A 15,498-nucleotide genomic window follows, 5' to 3' on the forward strand; every position below is an offset into this window, starting at 1 on the left:
ACGTGGGTGAGCCGTATGGTCGTGTGAAAGGTTGAGGATGCATGTGAATGTGTGTGCATCTGTGTTGAAACTGTACTGAAGGACCAGGGCTTGGTTTTCTACCTGCAGCTTTTGCCTAAGTCAGAACATGTGCTCAATAATGTAGATAAATATGAACTATTCCTTTATTTTTGGCCTTTATCCCACACTAAAAAAAAGTTATTCAAAGGGTAGATCTCAAGTTTAAAGCTGGAGACTGGTAATATTTGCTTTATTCTCATTTTCTTTGTTTCATAATTGAAAACATCTGTGAGACTTAGAGGTGAAGGTTGTTGCCCATGACTCATGTGTATCTAATGACTCTCACATGACTGCCAGGTGGCCTAACAATGTTACCGGTGTGAACGACCCGACAGAGGTCGCCATCATGGGCATCCTTACCAGAAGTTCAGATAAGAGGCGAGAAAGTAAGTCCATTTACCTTTTGACTTTAGATGAGATCTTCAGACATTTTTCTATTGGAAAAAAAAAAGATTGGAAATTTAAAAACGTATAAAGACACCAGGTGTTATCTGCATTATTATGGACATGGACTAAGCATCTTTCCTGTTGTAAATGCACACAGCACATAGATGGGCTCAGTCAAAAGATGCTTTTTGAAAAAACCCAGCCCTAACTTTGCTGTTTACCAGAGTGTTTGTTAACGTCAACTGGTTTCATTTTTCTCTGCAGTTAAAGTGTGCAGTGTGTTGGCTTTGTAACATAAATATTGTTCGCCAGCATCATCTTGAATGCAAGAGAAAAAGAAATTATTGAAGGTAAGGATCCTGTAAAAAAAAAAAAGGAAAAAAAGACCACACCTGGGCCAAATACTATTTACCAGTAATTCTTTGCACCAAACAGGATAAAAGTCTCTCTAAAAATTATTTCTAAATATTATTTGACCAAGGTTTGGAAGAGAAACTCACTCTCTGGAACCTTTAAAGACTCAGAGAACCAAGGTTACATCAGTAAACCTTGGGTTTTCTGTAATGTTTGGCCAAAAGTGCAGTATATCATAAAGTATGTGAAATATGTGACAAAAACATGTGAAAATCTATTTGTACAGATACAATGGTTTAACTGTCCTGTTACATTGTTGTATTCAATATGTAGAACTTTATATGTGATTGTGTGAAGAAGATTTTTCTATTATTTGATTATTTTTATTAATTTAATTGTGACCTGACCAAAATACCCCATCTGTCTGTTCTGTCCAAAACTGATAATGATAATGTGCAATGTTACAGAGGGAATATATGTATAGGGATTAAAGATTATATCATGAAGATATCTGAAAGTTGTCTTTCATCTTTTTGTCAAAAATAAGGACAAAAATGAAAGTTAAATAGATATATCTTTTATTATCTGTTGCAGGTATTATTCAGAGACATGATGCCGCAGCCAAAAGAAACGAAGGGAACTAAAAAAACATTCTGCAAACTTAAAATGTACATCGTGATGAGGTAAATGCATTGTGTATACAATTGCCTCAGTTTGTCCTCCCTGAGCATGCCTTTAACACAAGCTCTGGTTCATGCAGTTACATTCATTTATTCAGCGTGACTGCAGCTGCCCGGCTCGCTCAAAACAACCACAATCGAACGATTAAACGTCAAATAAAGAAGCTGATAATGGGGCTCATTCTCGGGCAACGAAAGCAACTGATCTGAAGCCTGAAGCTCTGTTATCTCAAAAGCTTCCCAGTCTATTTACGTTCTTGGCCGATAAAATTAGAGGACACATCCACCGAGATATATACATTCAAAAGCATGCTCAGCTGGCAGCACAGACTAATATATCTTTGATTAGAGGGTAAAGACTGATTACAATCTTTTGCTTTTAATTGGACGTTTTTTCTACAAAACCTTGTAGCCTCATTTCTGGTAATTTAATTTACCTTTTGCTGAACAAAAGGTAAACCAGCACAAGTCTTTCATTCTGGTGGTCCAGGTGTTTCTAAAGGCACGAGGTGTGGCAGAGTGAGAGCCAATCAATAGGATGATCATTAAGTTTGTCTGCTTTAGTGTTTCTGTTGCATTATTCTCACTCCATCTCTTTGTTTTTAAGGATGCTGAATGATCGGGAACTTTACATCATTACAACATCCTGAAATGTTATGGAAAAGAATTTAAGAAGATTTAAAGCCTTCTCCAGACTGTTGTACTGTTCTCTCAGTCCAAGGAACATCTGATTGGCTGGTCAGTGTCCCTGCAGTGCAATACAGTCAACCACATCTTAGAATAATTTCAACATACAAGATTCTGAAACTCAAATACTTAACCTTAAAAAATTAAAGGCCAGAACTTTTCTTAAGATTTTTACCTCCCCTGAGGTGAGCCAATCCCACTTGCAATTTAATGAGGTCTGTTTTTTTGACTGTTAACCACCTCTCTCTCTTGGCAAGAAAGCGAATAAGAATGTCAAACTCCTTCATTTAAATGCTGGTTTAAGATTAAATTATAAATCTGCTCTGCCTGGCTCTCTAAGCCGTACAAACTGTAGTTGCAAACTTATTCATGTCGTAACTCAGGGCCTCATTTATAAATGTTACACTTTATTCTGTTGCATAATTATGAATACAAATGAAACTATCTATAATCTGGAGCATAATTTAGGACATAAACACAACACCTTATAAATGAGGCCTCTGATCTACATTTAGCAAATCTCATATCGGTATATGCACTATGTTTGGATTCTCCGAGCGATGACAGTCTGTTGTGATGGTCTCCCACTGGTGCTCCAGCAGGATGGGTGGTGCTTGTGGTTCCAGGTGGAGGGCATGCTTTGAGTTGTTTATGGTTTGTCTGCAGGAAGAAAATATCTAAATCATCAAAATGTTAAACCTTTTACAGGCATTCAGAAATTTGAAATGCCATTATAAGAACTCACTGGGTTAACTTGTGGTTTTTAGTGGGTGACTCCGGCTCTGATGCAGGTGCTGATAGGGGATGACAGTGATGGATGATGGCCTGGACGGATGGGCTTTGCTGAGACACAAAGAGCAAATGGTAACTCCACACTGTCAGTTGTCAGTTTTTTTTTCTACTGCATATGTAAAAAAACTAATCTCACCAATCTGAGCAGAGTACCCCCTCCTGGCCATGTTCTTTGCCCGCACGGCCTCTTTGATGCGGTCAACCTCCTGCTGGTAGCGCTTGCGGTCCCTCATTGCGTTCTCCTTGGCCTCCTTCAGGGCATTCTCCAAGGCTTTGACTCGCCCAGCCGTGGCACGCAGACGCTTCTCCAGCTTGGGCAGTTCGCAGCGAAGGTCTGCGTTGTCTCGAACCAGCTGAGAAGAGAAGTACATTTACATTACTGAACTACAATTACAACAATCCTGATCTACTGCAGGTAATAGACCAGAACTATTAGTGCAAGTGAAGAAACTAGGTACTTCATCTTTCATCACTGGCTGGAGGGAATACTATTCAGACAGTTTTATGTTCATGTAACTTTACCTGCTTGTGGACCTTGGTCAGCTGTTCCAAGTTGTTCTCCAGGAAGGAGATCTTCTGTTTCTGGGCAACGTTGCCAAGTCCCTCCTCACAGTCCAGTTCTGCACTCTAGAAGAAATAGACAGTGTTAAACTGTGATTTTGAGAGAAACTAATACTGAACAAAAACAAAAAAAAACAGGTGATGTACTTTTTTAACCCGTGTGGTTAGGTCCTGAATGAAGAGTTTACGGAGGTTGTGCAGAGTCTGCAGCTCTTTGGCCTGAGGAAGAAGAAAGAAATCATTTATTATGGTTGAGACACAACTGATAGCAAGCCTCACTACAGGTAATAATTCTTTTTCTTACAAAAATCCACCACATTGCCAGTGCCAGGAAAGTTAAAAATAAATGTTATAGTGTTTTAGACACTGCCTCTCCCAAATGTCCACTGAAACAATCCAATATACCTTTAAATGAACCTTAGAAGCTCAAGGTTAGAGTCATCCTGGAATTATGTAAATTATAAAATCCAAGACTCTCTGGCCGAACCTGTTTGTCCCTGACTTGCCTCTCTTGTCTGAACCCTGGTAATCACTTCAGCCTTCTGTCCCTGACCTCAAGAACTGCTTTGTCTGAGTGATCCTGTGCTGGCTCATTCAGCCCAAGCATTTTTTTGATTTACCTGCCAGCTCCAGTTTCTGCCTGGGCAAAAATAAAGGTCATTACAAACTACTTTTGTTGAACTGTTCTGCATTTGGATTGAGGTAGTGAAAAGACTTTTTGACTAACACTTGTTCTTCACTTTAATGTCAGCAAGACTGACGTGTTTCAAAGCTCCATTAAAAGCTAGACACTGGTCCTTGAGTTGAGATTTTTTTTATTCTCCTGAGCTATCTGCAAGTTTGAAAGTTGTCTGGTTTTACAGCTGCAAATTCCTAACTTTGAAAGGGTTTTTTTGGTCTTGACATTTAGAGAAAATGTCTTGACCAAATATGGAGGCAAAGTGCACACAAACAGAAACATAATATAAAATTCCTCACTAAAACACTGTAAGCTGTCTTCCCCTCTCGACCATTGTTTACAGTTTTGACTTTTCCTACATTTCTTATCAATGATATGAGTTAAGATGTTTGAAAGTCAACAGAGAAGCTTGAACCAGTTAGCCCATGTGGGGAAAAGCATGCTAAGTTAGCTTAGCTGTGAATTCAATGTCAATTTGAGACTACTAACTTTGACATGACTTCCAAGCTATGAAAGAGCTACACAAAGGCATTTGGTGTCATGTATTTACATTCTTCTGTAATGATATTTAATTGAAGTTACCGAAATGTTTGTAGCATCCTTTCTACCGCAAAGCCAAGGTGAAAGGTCAGACTGTCAAACAGGAGGTGGGTGAATCCAATTTGATTTATAGAAGGGGGAACCCGGATTGGAGTAAAAGTTATTTAGTCTCCTCCATCACCAGGAAGTCACCTCCATCAATTGCTCTGCTCTCATACTATGACATTTTATGAAATCCTATACTACAACATTTTTATGGCAGTAGTAGTAGAATACAAGTTGTTAGACTCACCACTGTTTCCTCCAGCCCCTTCAAGTCTTCTCTGGCCTGTTCCCTCTCTTCATTCAGCAGCCTGGACAGAAAACAGATATACTATAGTAACATTGACAAAACATATTAAGCTGAGCTCCATCCAAGTGTCAACTGGGACCTACATGAGTTTCTGCAGCTTTGTATCCTTCTCCTGCTCCTCAGCCTTCAGTTTCTCATAATCTGACATGAGTCTCTCCTGCTCCAGTAACAAACCCTGGTTCAGACTGTGAGACAAACCGAAATAGACACAAAAATAAAACATTTTGACATTGTATAGGTATCAATTATTTGAGTATTATTGATGTTTCCTCACTCTGTCAGTTCATCCAGCATCCTCTGTTTGTCTTCAATCTCATCTCTGAGGCGGCTGAGCTGCTTCTGATGAGTCTCCCTGTGGTTCTCCAGCTGCTCCTCCAGTGTTTTCTGGAGGACAGTGACAACAAAAAAACATTACACACAATCATTTCCTACTGTGAATAGTGACAGTCCTTTTAATTCACCTTGATCTCCTCGCCCCCATCCAGTCTGCTGATGTCCTCCTTCTCCAGCCCCGACATCTCGTGTCTTTTCTCTAAGAAACACCAAAGACAACAATTTAGTTTGTACTGTTTGTGATGTGGCATGAATTTAAGATCTATCTAACAAAATAAAACTAAGTGGATTTGACCCTGGATGTGTGCTGACCCTGAGCCTGCAGTTTGGCGAGCTCCTCAGTCAGAGCATCCTGATTCTCCTCCAGCTGCCTCTTCTTCTGCTCCATGTTCTGCATGTAGTCGGTCAGAGACTTGATCTTGGCCTGGTGCTGTGCACAGAGGAGACAACATAAACACCTCAACGCCAGTCAACATTCACAACATTCAGTCATGGGGCACTGAATTTTGAAAATACCTGCATAGCTGACCCAATTTTTATTTATCATAACTATGACTAGTGAGTTATGATGATGATGATATAGTTACAGTGATTATAACTATGGCCCAAGGTGACAGTTACCTGGGAGATGAGAAGCTGACAGGATGCCAGCTCCTTTTCATTGGCCTGGATCTTCCGGTGGGCGTCGGCCTGAGCGCTCTCCAGCTGCTTGCTGCGGTTGACCAGTGACTTCACCTCGGACTTCATCTTGCTGATGTAGAGGCGAGCGACGGTGAACTCCTCCTCCACCGCCGAGCCGTTCCCCTTCGTTTCTGAAGACTGAGGATGGAGGAACAGGTTAGGGTGTGAGTGTGGGATATGATGTGCTGTATTTAAGTGTGTGTGTGTGCTCATCCTCACCGCAGCGGTCTTGACGTCACTGGTGCCGATGATGGCGCCAATGTCGCTGAGGTCTCGCAGCAGCTGATTGAGGACTTCGCAGGCTCTCTTCCTCTGCAGGCCATTTAGCTCCTGCAGCTGACTCAGCTCCCTCTGCACCGCCGAGAGCAACACCTGTCCACAACAGACACACGGGGACAACTCATTGACATAATGCATTGAAAACATTGTGAAATATATAGAGCACACATTTAACACAAAGCTGACCCACCGTCTTGTGGGTCAGCTCCTCCGTCAGCTGCAGGTTGGTCTGCTCTCGCTCCTCCACCTCCAGGCTCTTCCGGTCGTAGTTGACAGCCAGCTCCTCCAAGGCCTGCAGCACCTCCTTCACCTCCTCCTTGGCCAGCTCGTTCTCCGTCTGCAGCCGGCAGAGCTCTTCCTGGATCTTCTCGTAGTCGCGCCGCGTTGATGCCAGCAGCTGAGAGCATGCATAAAGGACAGGAAACATTAATATCCAACAAAATGAGTTCTTACAGTTTGATAAAACAGAAGGGACAAACCTCTTCCTGATCCAACATCTGCTCCTTGAGTTTCTCAGCCAGTTGACTGTGTTGGTTGATCTCATCATCCTGTAAAAATATATTCAATAAGAGTAAATTAAACCTTTATCCATTGTTGTTATTTCCCAACTGTTTCCAGTTATGAGCCCCCTGTTAACTGGTCACACTGAGTTATATGTTGTTAATTTTATTCAGGCACCCTTTCGGTCAGCCCAGGTGCATTGTAGGTTACTAACATTCGGGAGTTAGTGTTACCATAGTAACCGACGGGTTTCCCTTGTGTACAGAGAATGCATTTGATGAAAGTTATTAATAGCTCGAAAAACCATTTGTTTATATGAGATAACTTTATATGTAGGTTCTGTTATGTTGCCTAGACTCTGTTGTTATTGACTCACTCTCGGTTGAGCTAATACTAGCTAATTAGCCGTGTTGCATGTGTTACGTGTGTGTGTGTGTATGTGAGATGCTAATTAAGCTATTCTAGTAGCTATTTTGTTCAGTATAAAGCCTAGTGTCTTCAGTATTTAAATCTAATCTGTTAAATATTATTTCTGTTTTATTCTGTTTGCAGGAAACCATTCTCAGTTAAATTCCTGCGTCAGTGGATCATTCAATATGCTGTGCTACCAATCATCTAAACCTAAATAAAGATCAAAAAGCAAGAACTGTTCCCTGTGTCTGCCTTCACTTTCTGACCGGAGTTGCTGTAGTGGATAAAGTGGTCCCAGCATTACATTTCATTAACCCACAATCATCAATATCCATAGAAATGTGGAGAAGGGTGAGGAGTCTCACTTTGTCATCCAGCTGCTTGTACAGGTTGGTGATGTCCTCCTCGTACTTGCTCCCCTCCTCGCCGGAAACTGAGACGCCTCCTCCGGCTGGCAGCAGGTTGTCGATGATGGGAGTGTTGTCGTACGGCTCGACGTTCTTCTGGTCTTTAGAGCTCAGCTGTTCCTCCTCAGGAACGTTCTCCCCTGTAGGTTACATGCATCTGTTAGTTCATTTACTCGTCCATTAACATCCAGTAAAATCATATCATCATATTGTCTCATGGGTATGTGCCTTAAAACAAAACTAACAGTGTGTGCACAGCCTGTTAGCGGCAGTGTGACTTCAGCAGATAAAGAACTTACGATGATTATTGATTTTTTTTAATTTTTTTTTTATTGAGGTTTGCTTCAATAGTGATGAGCGCCAACAGCAAATGAAAAGATGGAGCAGAGGACAGACTGAGAAGGGGATGTGCAGCTCTCAATAAATGGCTCGGCATGAAGCCAGCAGCTGACTCATGTCAGAAACACTGCATCAGCATAACACGCACGCGCGTGCGTGTGTGTGTGTACCTCCCTGTCACTACATTTACATTTATAAAGAGCGTAGGCTTCAGAGGCTGCAGCTGAGCTAATTTGTTGCTAAGGAGCGTTATCAGCGTCCTCAAGGGAATTACAAAATAAAAAACGACAGCCAGAGAGAGGTATGGAAACACATTAAGGCAAAGAGGAAAAGGGGGAGAGCGACAGAGAGGCGGGGGCTTCAGTGGTTACCATGCAACAGAGATGGAAAAAAGGCAGAGAGATGCTGTGCAGGAGATACTGCTCAGAGGAGAGACAACAGACAGTGTGTTTGAATATAATCGAACAACTCTTGCAAACATCCAGCTTTTGTCGGTAGAAGGAAAAGGTACAACCGGCTCTGATCGGCAGTGATGTAAACACAACACAACTGTAAACACACCTGCAACCTGGTAACCAGACACGGCAGTGCTTGGGCACCAACCCCAGAATAAGACCAGTTTGCACGGTGGCTAACAGCTCACTCTTTCTCCCCTGCGTCTGTGTGTGTGGTTTACCAGTTTGCCCTGTTTGTATCTCACCGTTCCTCCAGCGGTTGAGCTCGGCCTCCAGCTTCTGGATGATGCCTTTCAGGCTCTTGTTCTTCTCCTTCTCCTTCTCATATTTCTTCTTCCACTCCTCAGCTGTCAGCTCCAGGTTCACACACACTGTGTTCTTGATGGTCTTGGCTCTAAACAGTCACGGACACAGAGCAGAGTTAAGTTTGTTGTTTAAGTCAACAGGTTACTCAAGCACCACGCACGCATGCACAGTTTTAATTAACTGCCCTGATTAATCCTCTCCTCTGTATCTCACTGACATCTCCTTCCCTCCGTTGTTGTACCGCAGAGCTAAACTGAGTAAAACACTTGTGAGGGTGGATTTAAATTATATAAATTCTGTATTAAAGGCCAAAGTCTTGGCTATGAAGCCCCAAATCAAGTGTTTTTCATGGTGCCAATATCACATATGTTAAATAAAGATTCCTCATTCTTTTTTATTGTTAACTGTATGTATTAGGAGAATATAATGAATATAATCTAAACATGTTCACTGGGTAATGCAGTCTATTGTGTGAGGCTGACATGTTGCTCTCTGTCAGAGGAAGTCCAGCCATCCAGATCTTTCCTCTAATGATGGAAATCTCATTTCAAACTGAAGCCCTCATTTCCTCTCCGTCTCTCAGGCAGATGGCTCATCAGTCATCTCCCGTCACTGCTGCTGCTGAATGCTTTATTACATAAGCAGTTTGAACTGTGTAGACACTATCTCATTTTATCTTGCATCCACTGCCATCATCTCTGTCAGTGTCACTGTCTGAATGAACAACAGAGATGAAGAAACGAGGTGTTGTGGGATCTTTAAATAGGAATAAACCAGGATGCACAGCGGGAAACTCAGAGCCATCTGGCTTCTAGCTCTGACGTCAGATGAGGACCATCATACACACACACACACACACACACACACTTTATTCAATACGCCACCTATCAGCTGGTCAGGGCTGAGGCGCTGAATGTTAGGTGTCACACGTACCTCTGTCCAAACATGAGCGTGGACTTTGTCTCGGCTTCGTTGTAGATGGATGGCGAGCAGCAGATGATGATGGTGGTGCGACAGTTTCCTCCCAGGGAGTCCTGCAGGATTCGAGTCATCTTACTGTCTCTGTATGGCACGTGGGTTTTCTGAAAAATCAAATTTATCATTAAGTGTTGCTTGGTGCTGCGTTTCTTCAAATATGTGGAGACAGAATGATGATGAACTTACTGTTCCCTCGGCCAGTGCTGAGATGACGTTTCCCAGCGCAGACAGGGATTTGTTGATGTTCTTCGCCTCATCCAGCACTGCTCCCTCAGCTCCCGTCTTACTGACCTGTTCAAACAGACAATATACAGATTTTATAACATTTTTACTTCATAAAACTCAACAACAGTAAGCACCTTTCACTAAACATTAACTCTATCTAAGACTGACCTTCTCACTGCCAGCCAGGTCGACCAGGTAGAGCTTCCCTGACAGCTTCTTCTCCGTCTCAATGTTTTCCTGCTTGATGTTGATGAGGAAGATGCTGTGGCTGCGAGAACTGTGCTCATTCATGTCTAGAAAATGATTTAAAAACATTATTACAGGTGGTCTACAGCAACTGCTAGCAGCTACTCCATCCAATATTTGTTGCTATCCATGGAGCTAAGCCGCTAGCGTGGATGAAAATGGAGATACAAACATTAAAATAAGTACAGATGCAGTGATACGTACTGGTCACTGCCACATGCCGATTGGCTTTGCCCTCATCAATAACATCCATCACCTCCTCTGGACTGGACACAAAACGCTCAGTACAACCCTGAGAGAGAGAGAGAGGTAACAAAACAAGTGAGATATCATTGCTCTTTCTGCTACAAAAGGTAGCAAATGTAGAGTCACTACTTTATTTTTATCCCAAAGGAAACATTTAAGCGTTTCATTAGCTGTCAGGAAGAGAGTCTTGGTGTATTGTCTTATCTCAAGTTCACCAACCTTGACGTAGGGCACTCTGTTTTTGTCTTCATGCACAGAGAGGTTTGTCTTCGACACTTAAAATAAACCAAAGAATCAAATGACTTTTAATAAAATCTATAATGCAAAATATTCCCACTAAATGTCACCTAAATTTGTCTTAAATGTTGCACACTCACCATCCAGCAGGTCTCTGATCTTGTCCAAGTAGATTTCAAAATAGGAGACCTGCACAGAGAAACACATCAGTATCTTACTCCACACCTTGAAGCATTTCCAAACATGATCAAGGTCCAAATAATTATTCTACAACATCAGCTATCTGAATCTTTGCACTAGGACTGGTTTCTTGTGAAGTGTGTGATTTAGATATTTAGATATGTAACATATATTATATCTAGATATGTTGTTAGATCATTTTTTATGTCTGAGACAGTTTATGTTTGGTGGATAAATCACCTTCAATGCAAATTCAATAGCTGTGTTGAGCCACAACTGGGATTCTCATCATTACATAATTATTTTTTTAGCCTTAACTTTCATTCTGAGTTTATGAGAATTTATAAGTTTGTGCTGTGACAAACATATTTGTCTACCTTGATGTGAAACTCCAGGTTCTCGTCCATGGAGTAGATGTGGTCAAAGATGTCGTGGGCGATGCGAGGGATGATTCCCATCAGCTGGGGGTCGTGCAGTTTGCCCTGAGCACAACGGTGGAGATTGACGTTTTAATACAAAATGTACGTTTCCAAACAACCAAACAGACAGTGAAGTGAAGGTTCTTCATCACAGATCACATCAGAGAATTAAACAGAGGCTTTCGGCTGCTGTCTAGGTGGATTAGTCTACGAGCTGAAGTAATTTGCACTCATGATGCTGATCTCCTCTGAGAGTCAGTCCGTGCCAAAACTCTATTTTTTCTACGTTATCTGTAAATTTCTCCACAGACAGTGAATTTGGACGTCAGTGCCTTGCTGAAAGGCTTTGCTGTTGGCAGGAATCAAACCCTCCTGGTACAGGACAATCTCTGATATCAGGCTTTTGATTCCTGTTTGATTCCTTCCTGTAAGACCTTGTATGGATTTAGTGTTTGGGGTAAATCTGTTACACAATGGCTGCTGTGCTCTAATCTTCTGACTGGAGACAGAAGCTTAAATAAAAGTCACTGCTGCGCTGTACTCTGGGATTGATCGATGGGTTGATTGATTGACAGTAAATATACAAAAAGTGGAGGAATTGAGGGCTTCTATATCAGTCATCTTAACATCTGGCTTGAGATATTTCTGATAACTGACTTCTGTGTTTTTGAAATACTGTACTGGACCAGATGAGTCTCTCACCTCCATGGTGTGTGTCTTCCCTGAGGACGTCTGTCCGTAGGCAAAGATGGTCCCGTTGTAGCCGCCCAGCACATCTGCAATGACACAGAAACATAAATATGGAAAATTACACACATATTGGTAATGCTATTACTTCTGTTACTACTATTTTTTACTACTATCGATACTGTATTATTAAACCTAAACTACTAGTGCATCACTATCTGCTATGTCTATCACTAACACAGCTGCTACTAATAAAACATCTTCTTTTAAACATGGCTACACAAAGAGCTTAATGTAGAAATGATCATTTAAGATCAGAAACATAGTAAATAACATAAACTAAACATGTATGGATTTTTTTTAAAGTGACTAATGCCAAGTGCTTATACCTAGTGTAAAATGCCATTTCTACAGCTCCATTATAAACTAAGAATAAAAAGAGAGTTGAGGATAAAAGATGGAGGACAGATTAAGTCTGTGTGCTGATATACAGTAGATTAACGTTACATAACAACGTTTCCTCCGTCTCCCTCCAGCAGGTTTAAACCTTCATACCGTACCTTTAACTATCTGTTTGGCACACTGGTCGTACACTTGTTCCTGTGCCGTGTTTGGAGGCAGCACGCGGTCGAAAACGTAGGGTTTACCCTGTTTCAGACCAACAGACATACACATTAATAACAACAGGGAGATGACAGTGGATTACAATACAACTGACAACAGCATGGCAAATGGTTGCATATAAATATTAATGTATTGTAGTTAATATTCCACCACTGTGCACAGAATCCTGAGCTGCAAACACTCCAATAACTTCCAGGATCTGTCAGTCTGGCCATCCATCACTCCCCCTGCCTATGTCCAACTACTGACTCTTTGTCTCAGGGGTGGAAGGATCGCTGCTGTGAAAAGCAGCTCTCAGCACTTGGAAGCAGCAACAGCAGTGCTCTCGCTCTCTCTGAACACCCAAAACGAAGCAGACAAACCACTGACACCGACAGTATCAGAGCGCACGGCCTCAGTAATGTGTTTCTGCGGTTTGATTGATGGCACAAGGCGGTTACGCGCAGTTTGTCCTGGCAGAGCAGGTAGAAGACAAACAACAAACTTACAGGCTCTACAGGGACAGAAAACACAGTTTTCAGGCTGGGCATTTAGAGAAATAACACTCGTTAAGATTCAAGCAATAACCAGTGCAGTGTTTTCTGTCCTCTTGCTTTAACTTCTGATATTTGAGGTTGGAGATTAAAATGACTTTGCAATAAATCATCTAAACCTTCTGACCCAAATATGAAATTGTCTGTGTTATCTTCACCCACCTGGAATTCCATGGAGTAGAAAACAAACAAACCAAACCCAAATCTCAGGCCTCTCAGGAGTACCCTATATAATATGTATGTGTATGGTTTCACACTGTGGTTAAGCACAGTATTGATGTAACCCTCCCTAACTTCCTGTGGCCTCCTGAATCAGCACATTTATAATGGTGAGTCAGTGTGAAAATGACCTTTGACTCCTCCAAATTATAACGGCATTTGTGATTGAAAAAAATCAAAGCGTTTTCCTCTGCAGCAAAACTCTGTGGATCAGTTTTAATATAGCTATAAAGCTTTGAACTGAAGCCATGACTGCTTAAAAAGGCTGTAGAAGAAGATTGTTTTCTCTGTTTCCCACATATGTTTGATTTTGTTTGTGTGGTTACATTTAAAGTTCTATTTTCAAAACAAATTTTTTTTTAATGCATCACAGCAGAGAATCACTAAAATCCTTTATGATCTGTGTATCTCCTGTTCCACTTAAACACAACAATTTTGCTATTTGATAAATAAGATTTGGATGCAAACACATAAAATATCAATTTTATATGATTAAACTATTTGAATTATAGATTTAAATGCTGCAGCAAGGAGCTATGAGTCTGTTGAGTACTAGAATAGTCCCAGTTGTGTTGACAATGAGTCAGTGTTTGTGCCCACTGCTGCAGTGAGTCCAAAGACAACACAGCCTGAGGTTCTTATTGTTTGAATACATTGATGAAATATTATTAGTAACAGTCTGTCATGCAGTAGTAGAGCATGTGTCTATTTTCAGTAGAACATGTTTTGACATGAGGTATTTGGCTCTGTTTTAAAAAGTACATTTGCATCAAATACAGTACATAGAGGCAGCTTTGAAGTTTGAGCTGACACAAGAGCACCACAAATTCCTACAGTTTAGAGTTTATTTGGAGTACTTTCACACACTATATCTCTGTGATATATGATATAATTGGTATAATAATATAATATTCTTCTAAAGCATCACAGGCATATTGCGCACTTGGCATCCCCAGCCTGCCTGCAGGGCTCCAGGAGACTTTCTTCCTCCAGCACACTGCAGTGTTTACACACAAATCACTACCACCACCACCATCATCATCATCATCATCATCATCATCATCATCATCACAACATCAGTGAGAGGGCACACTCACCGTTATGACCACGGTGTCGTCGTCTTTGAATTTGGGGATGTATTTGTCTCCTCTGGTGATCTCGGCCTCGTTCAGAGGCCTGAAGCGGCACATCACTCTCACCCCGCACTCCGCTGCATCCACCATGGCTGCTGCTGCTGCTGCTGGCACTGTTTACACTGCCCCTCCAAATAATGCGGGTACACACACTCAAACAAACAAGCAAACACACACACAGACCACACACACACACACACACAAACAAACAGGCTAGAAAAGAGGCGAGGATCAGTCTGTCTCACGCAGGGTGGTGCCTAAAGTGAGGTTCAGGGACCTTCAGCGGGGCCTTGAGAATTGTCCCTGCGTCCCGGGTCAACTGGGAGTTCACAATTTACTAAAACACGGTCTCAGATCATTATTGGCAAGCAAACCGTTTCCCGAGGGTAAAACGTAGGGTTTACGGGAACCCGCACCGCGTGAAAGTTTAGAAACCTCCGACGTGCAACGCGCCCTTCATCCCAGCCGAGTGTCTCCGGGTTTCCTCAGCTGCGCCATGGCCAAACCGGATCAACTGCAGCGCTGCGAGGAGCTAACACACCACTGTACAGGCCTCCCTCCCTGTGCGGCGGTGACACTCAACAATCGCGTCGACAGCGGACTGAGTTGTATTTGTGCTCCTTAACGGCAGGGCACAGTCAGGGTTTGCTGCCCGGTTTGCAGAGGGAGAGCCCGGAAAGGATGCGCAGAGTCAGCCGCATCGTCCTGACTTGCAAAAGAAGCGCGCTCCCGGCACGATGCCGCGGCGCGCTTCCGCTCCTGCATCAGCACCACCACCATCACTGAGCTGTTTGTGAACGCGCACACAATTCAATTCAATGCCTTTGTTGTCATTACAGTGTACAAAAACCTGAATCATCTTCTTAAGAAACCAGCAGCATGAGTGGATACAATTTGCTAACCTTTGACAGCTGATGAGCACATAAATGCATCACTAATTGTGATTTAGCTAAATTATAAACATTAA

At 42.1% G+C, this 15,498-nt stretch overlaps 1 protein-coding gene across 2 annotated transcripts; it reads right to left on the bottom strand.

Moving 5' to 3' along the window:
* Positions 1 to 1,356: 1,356 nt before the first annotated feature.
* LOC111233455 (kinesin heavy chain-like) lies at positions 1,357 to 15,252 on the bottom strand. 2 transcript variants are annotated; one of them, XM_022761283.1, is made up of 26 exons: positions 14,496 to 15,252; positions 12,583 to 12,670; positions 12,038 to 12,111; positions 11,294 to 11,398; positions 10,877 to 10,925; positions 10,719 to 10,774; positions 10,458 to 10,545; positions 10,176 to 10,300; positions 9,969 to 10,073; positions 9,738 to 9,886; positions 8,744 to 8,892; positions 7,663 to 7,844; positions 6,865 to 6,933; positions 6,576 to 6,782; positions 6,326 to 6,457; positions 6,047 to 6,244; positions 5,738 to 5,855; positions 5,554 to 5,624; positions 5,367 to 5,476; positions 5,176 to 5,277; positions 5,033 to 5,093; positions 3,669 to 3,740; positions 3,483 to 3,587; positions 3,097 to 3,313; positions 2,914 to 3,011; positions 1,357 to 2,828 (listed from the first exon to the last, which is right to left on the bottom strand). In XM_022761283.1, exons 1-25 carry the CDS (start codon positions 14,619 to 14,621, stop codon positions 2,932 to 2,934), a joined length of 2,838 nt encoding a protein of 945 aa, XP_022617004.1. In that variant the 5' UTR covers positions 14,622 to 15,252; the 3' UTR covers positions 1,357 to 2,828; positions 2,914 to 2,931. The 2 variants fall into 2 exon arrangements, with proteins under 2 accessions (XP_022617004.1, XP_022616996.1); XM_022761275.1 differs by having other exon boundaries at positions 6,326 to 6,478.
* Between the last annotated feature and the right edge of the window lie 246 nt (positions 15,253 to 15,498).

The sequence above is a fragment of the Seriola dumerili genome, unplaced genomic scaffold (genome assembly GCF_002260705.1).
Source record: "Seriola dumerili isolate Sdu_G_001 unplaced genomic scaffold, Sdu_1.0 BDQW01000018.1, whole genome shotgun sequence".
Lineage (NCBI taxonomy): Eukaryota > Metazoa > Chordata > Actinopteri > Carangiformes > Carangidae > Seriola > Seriola dumerili.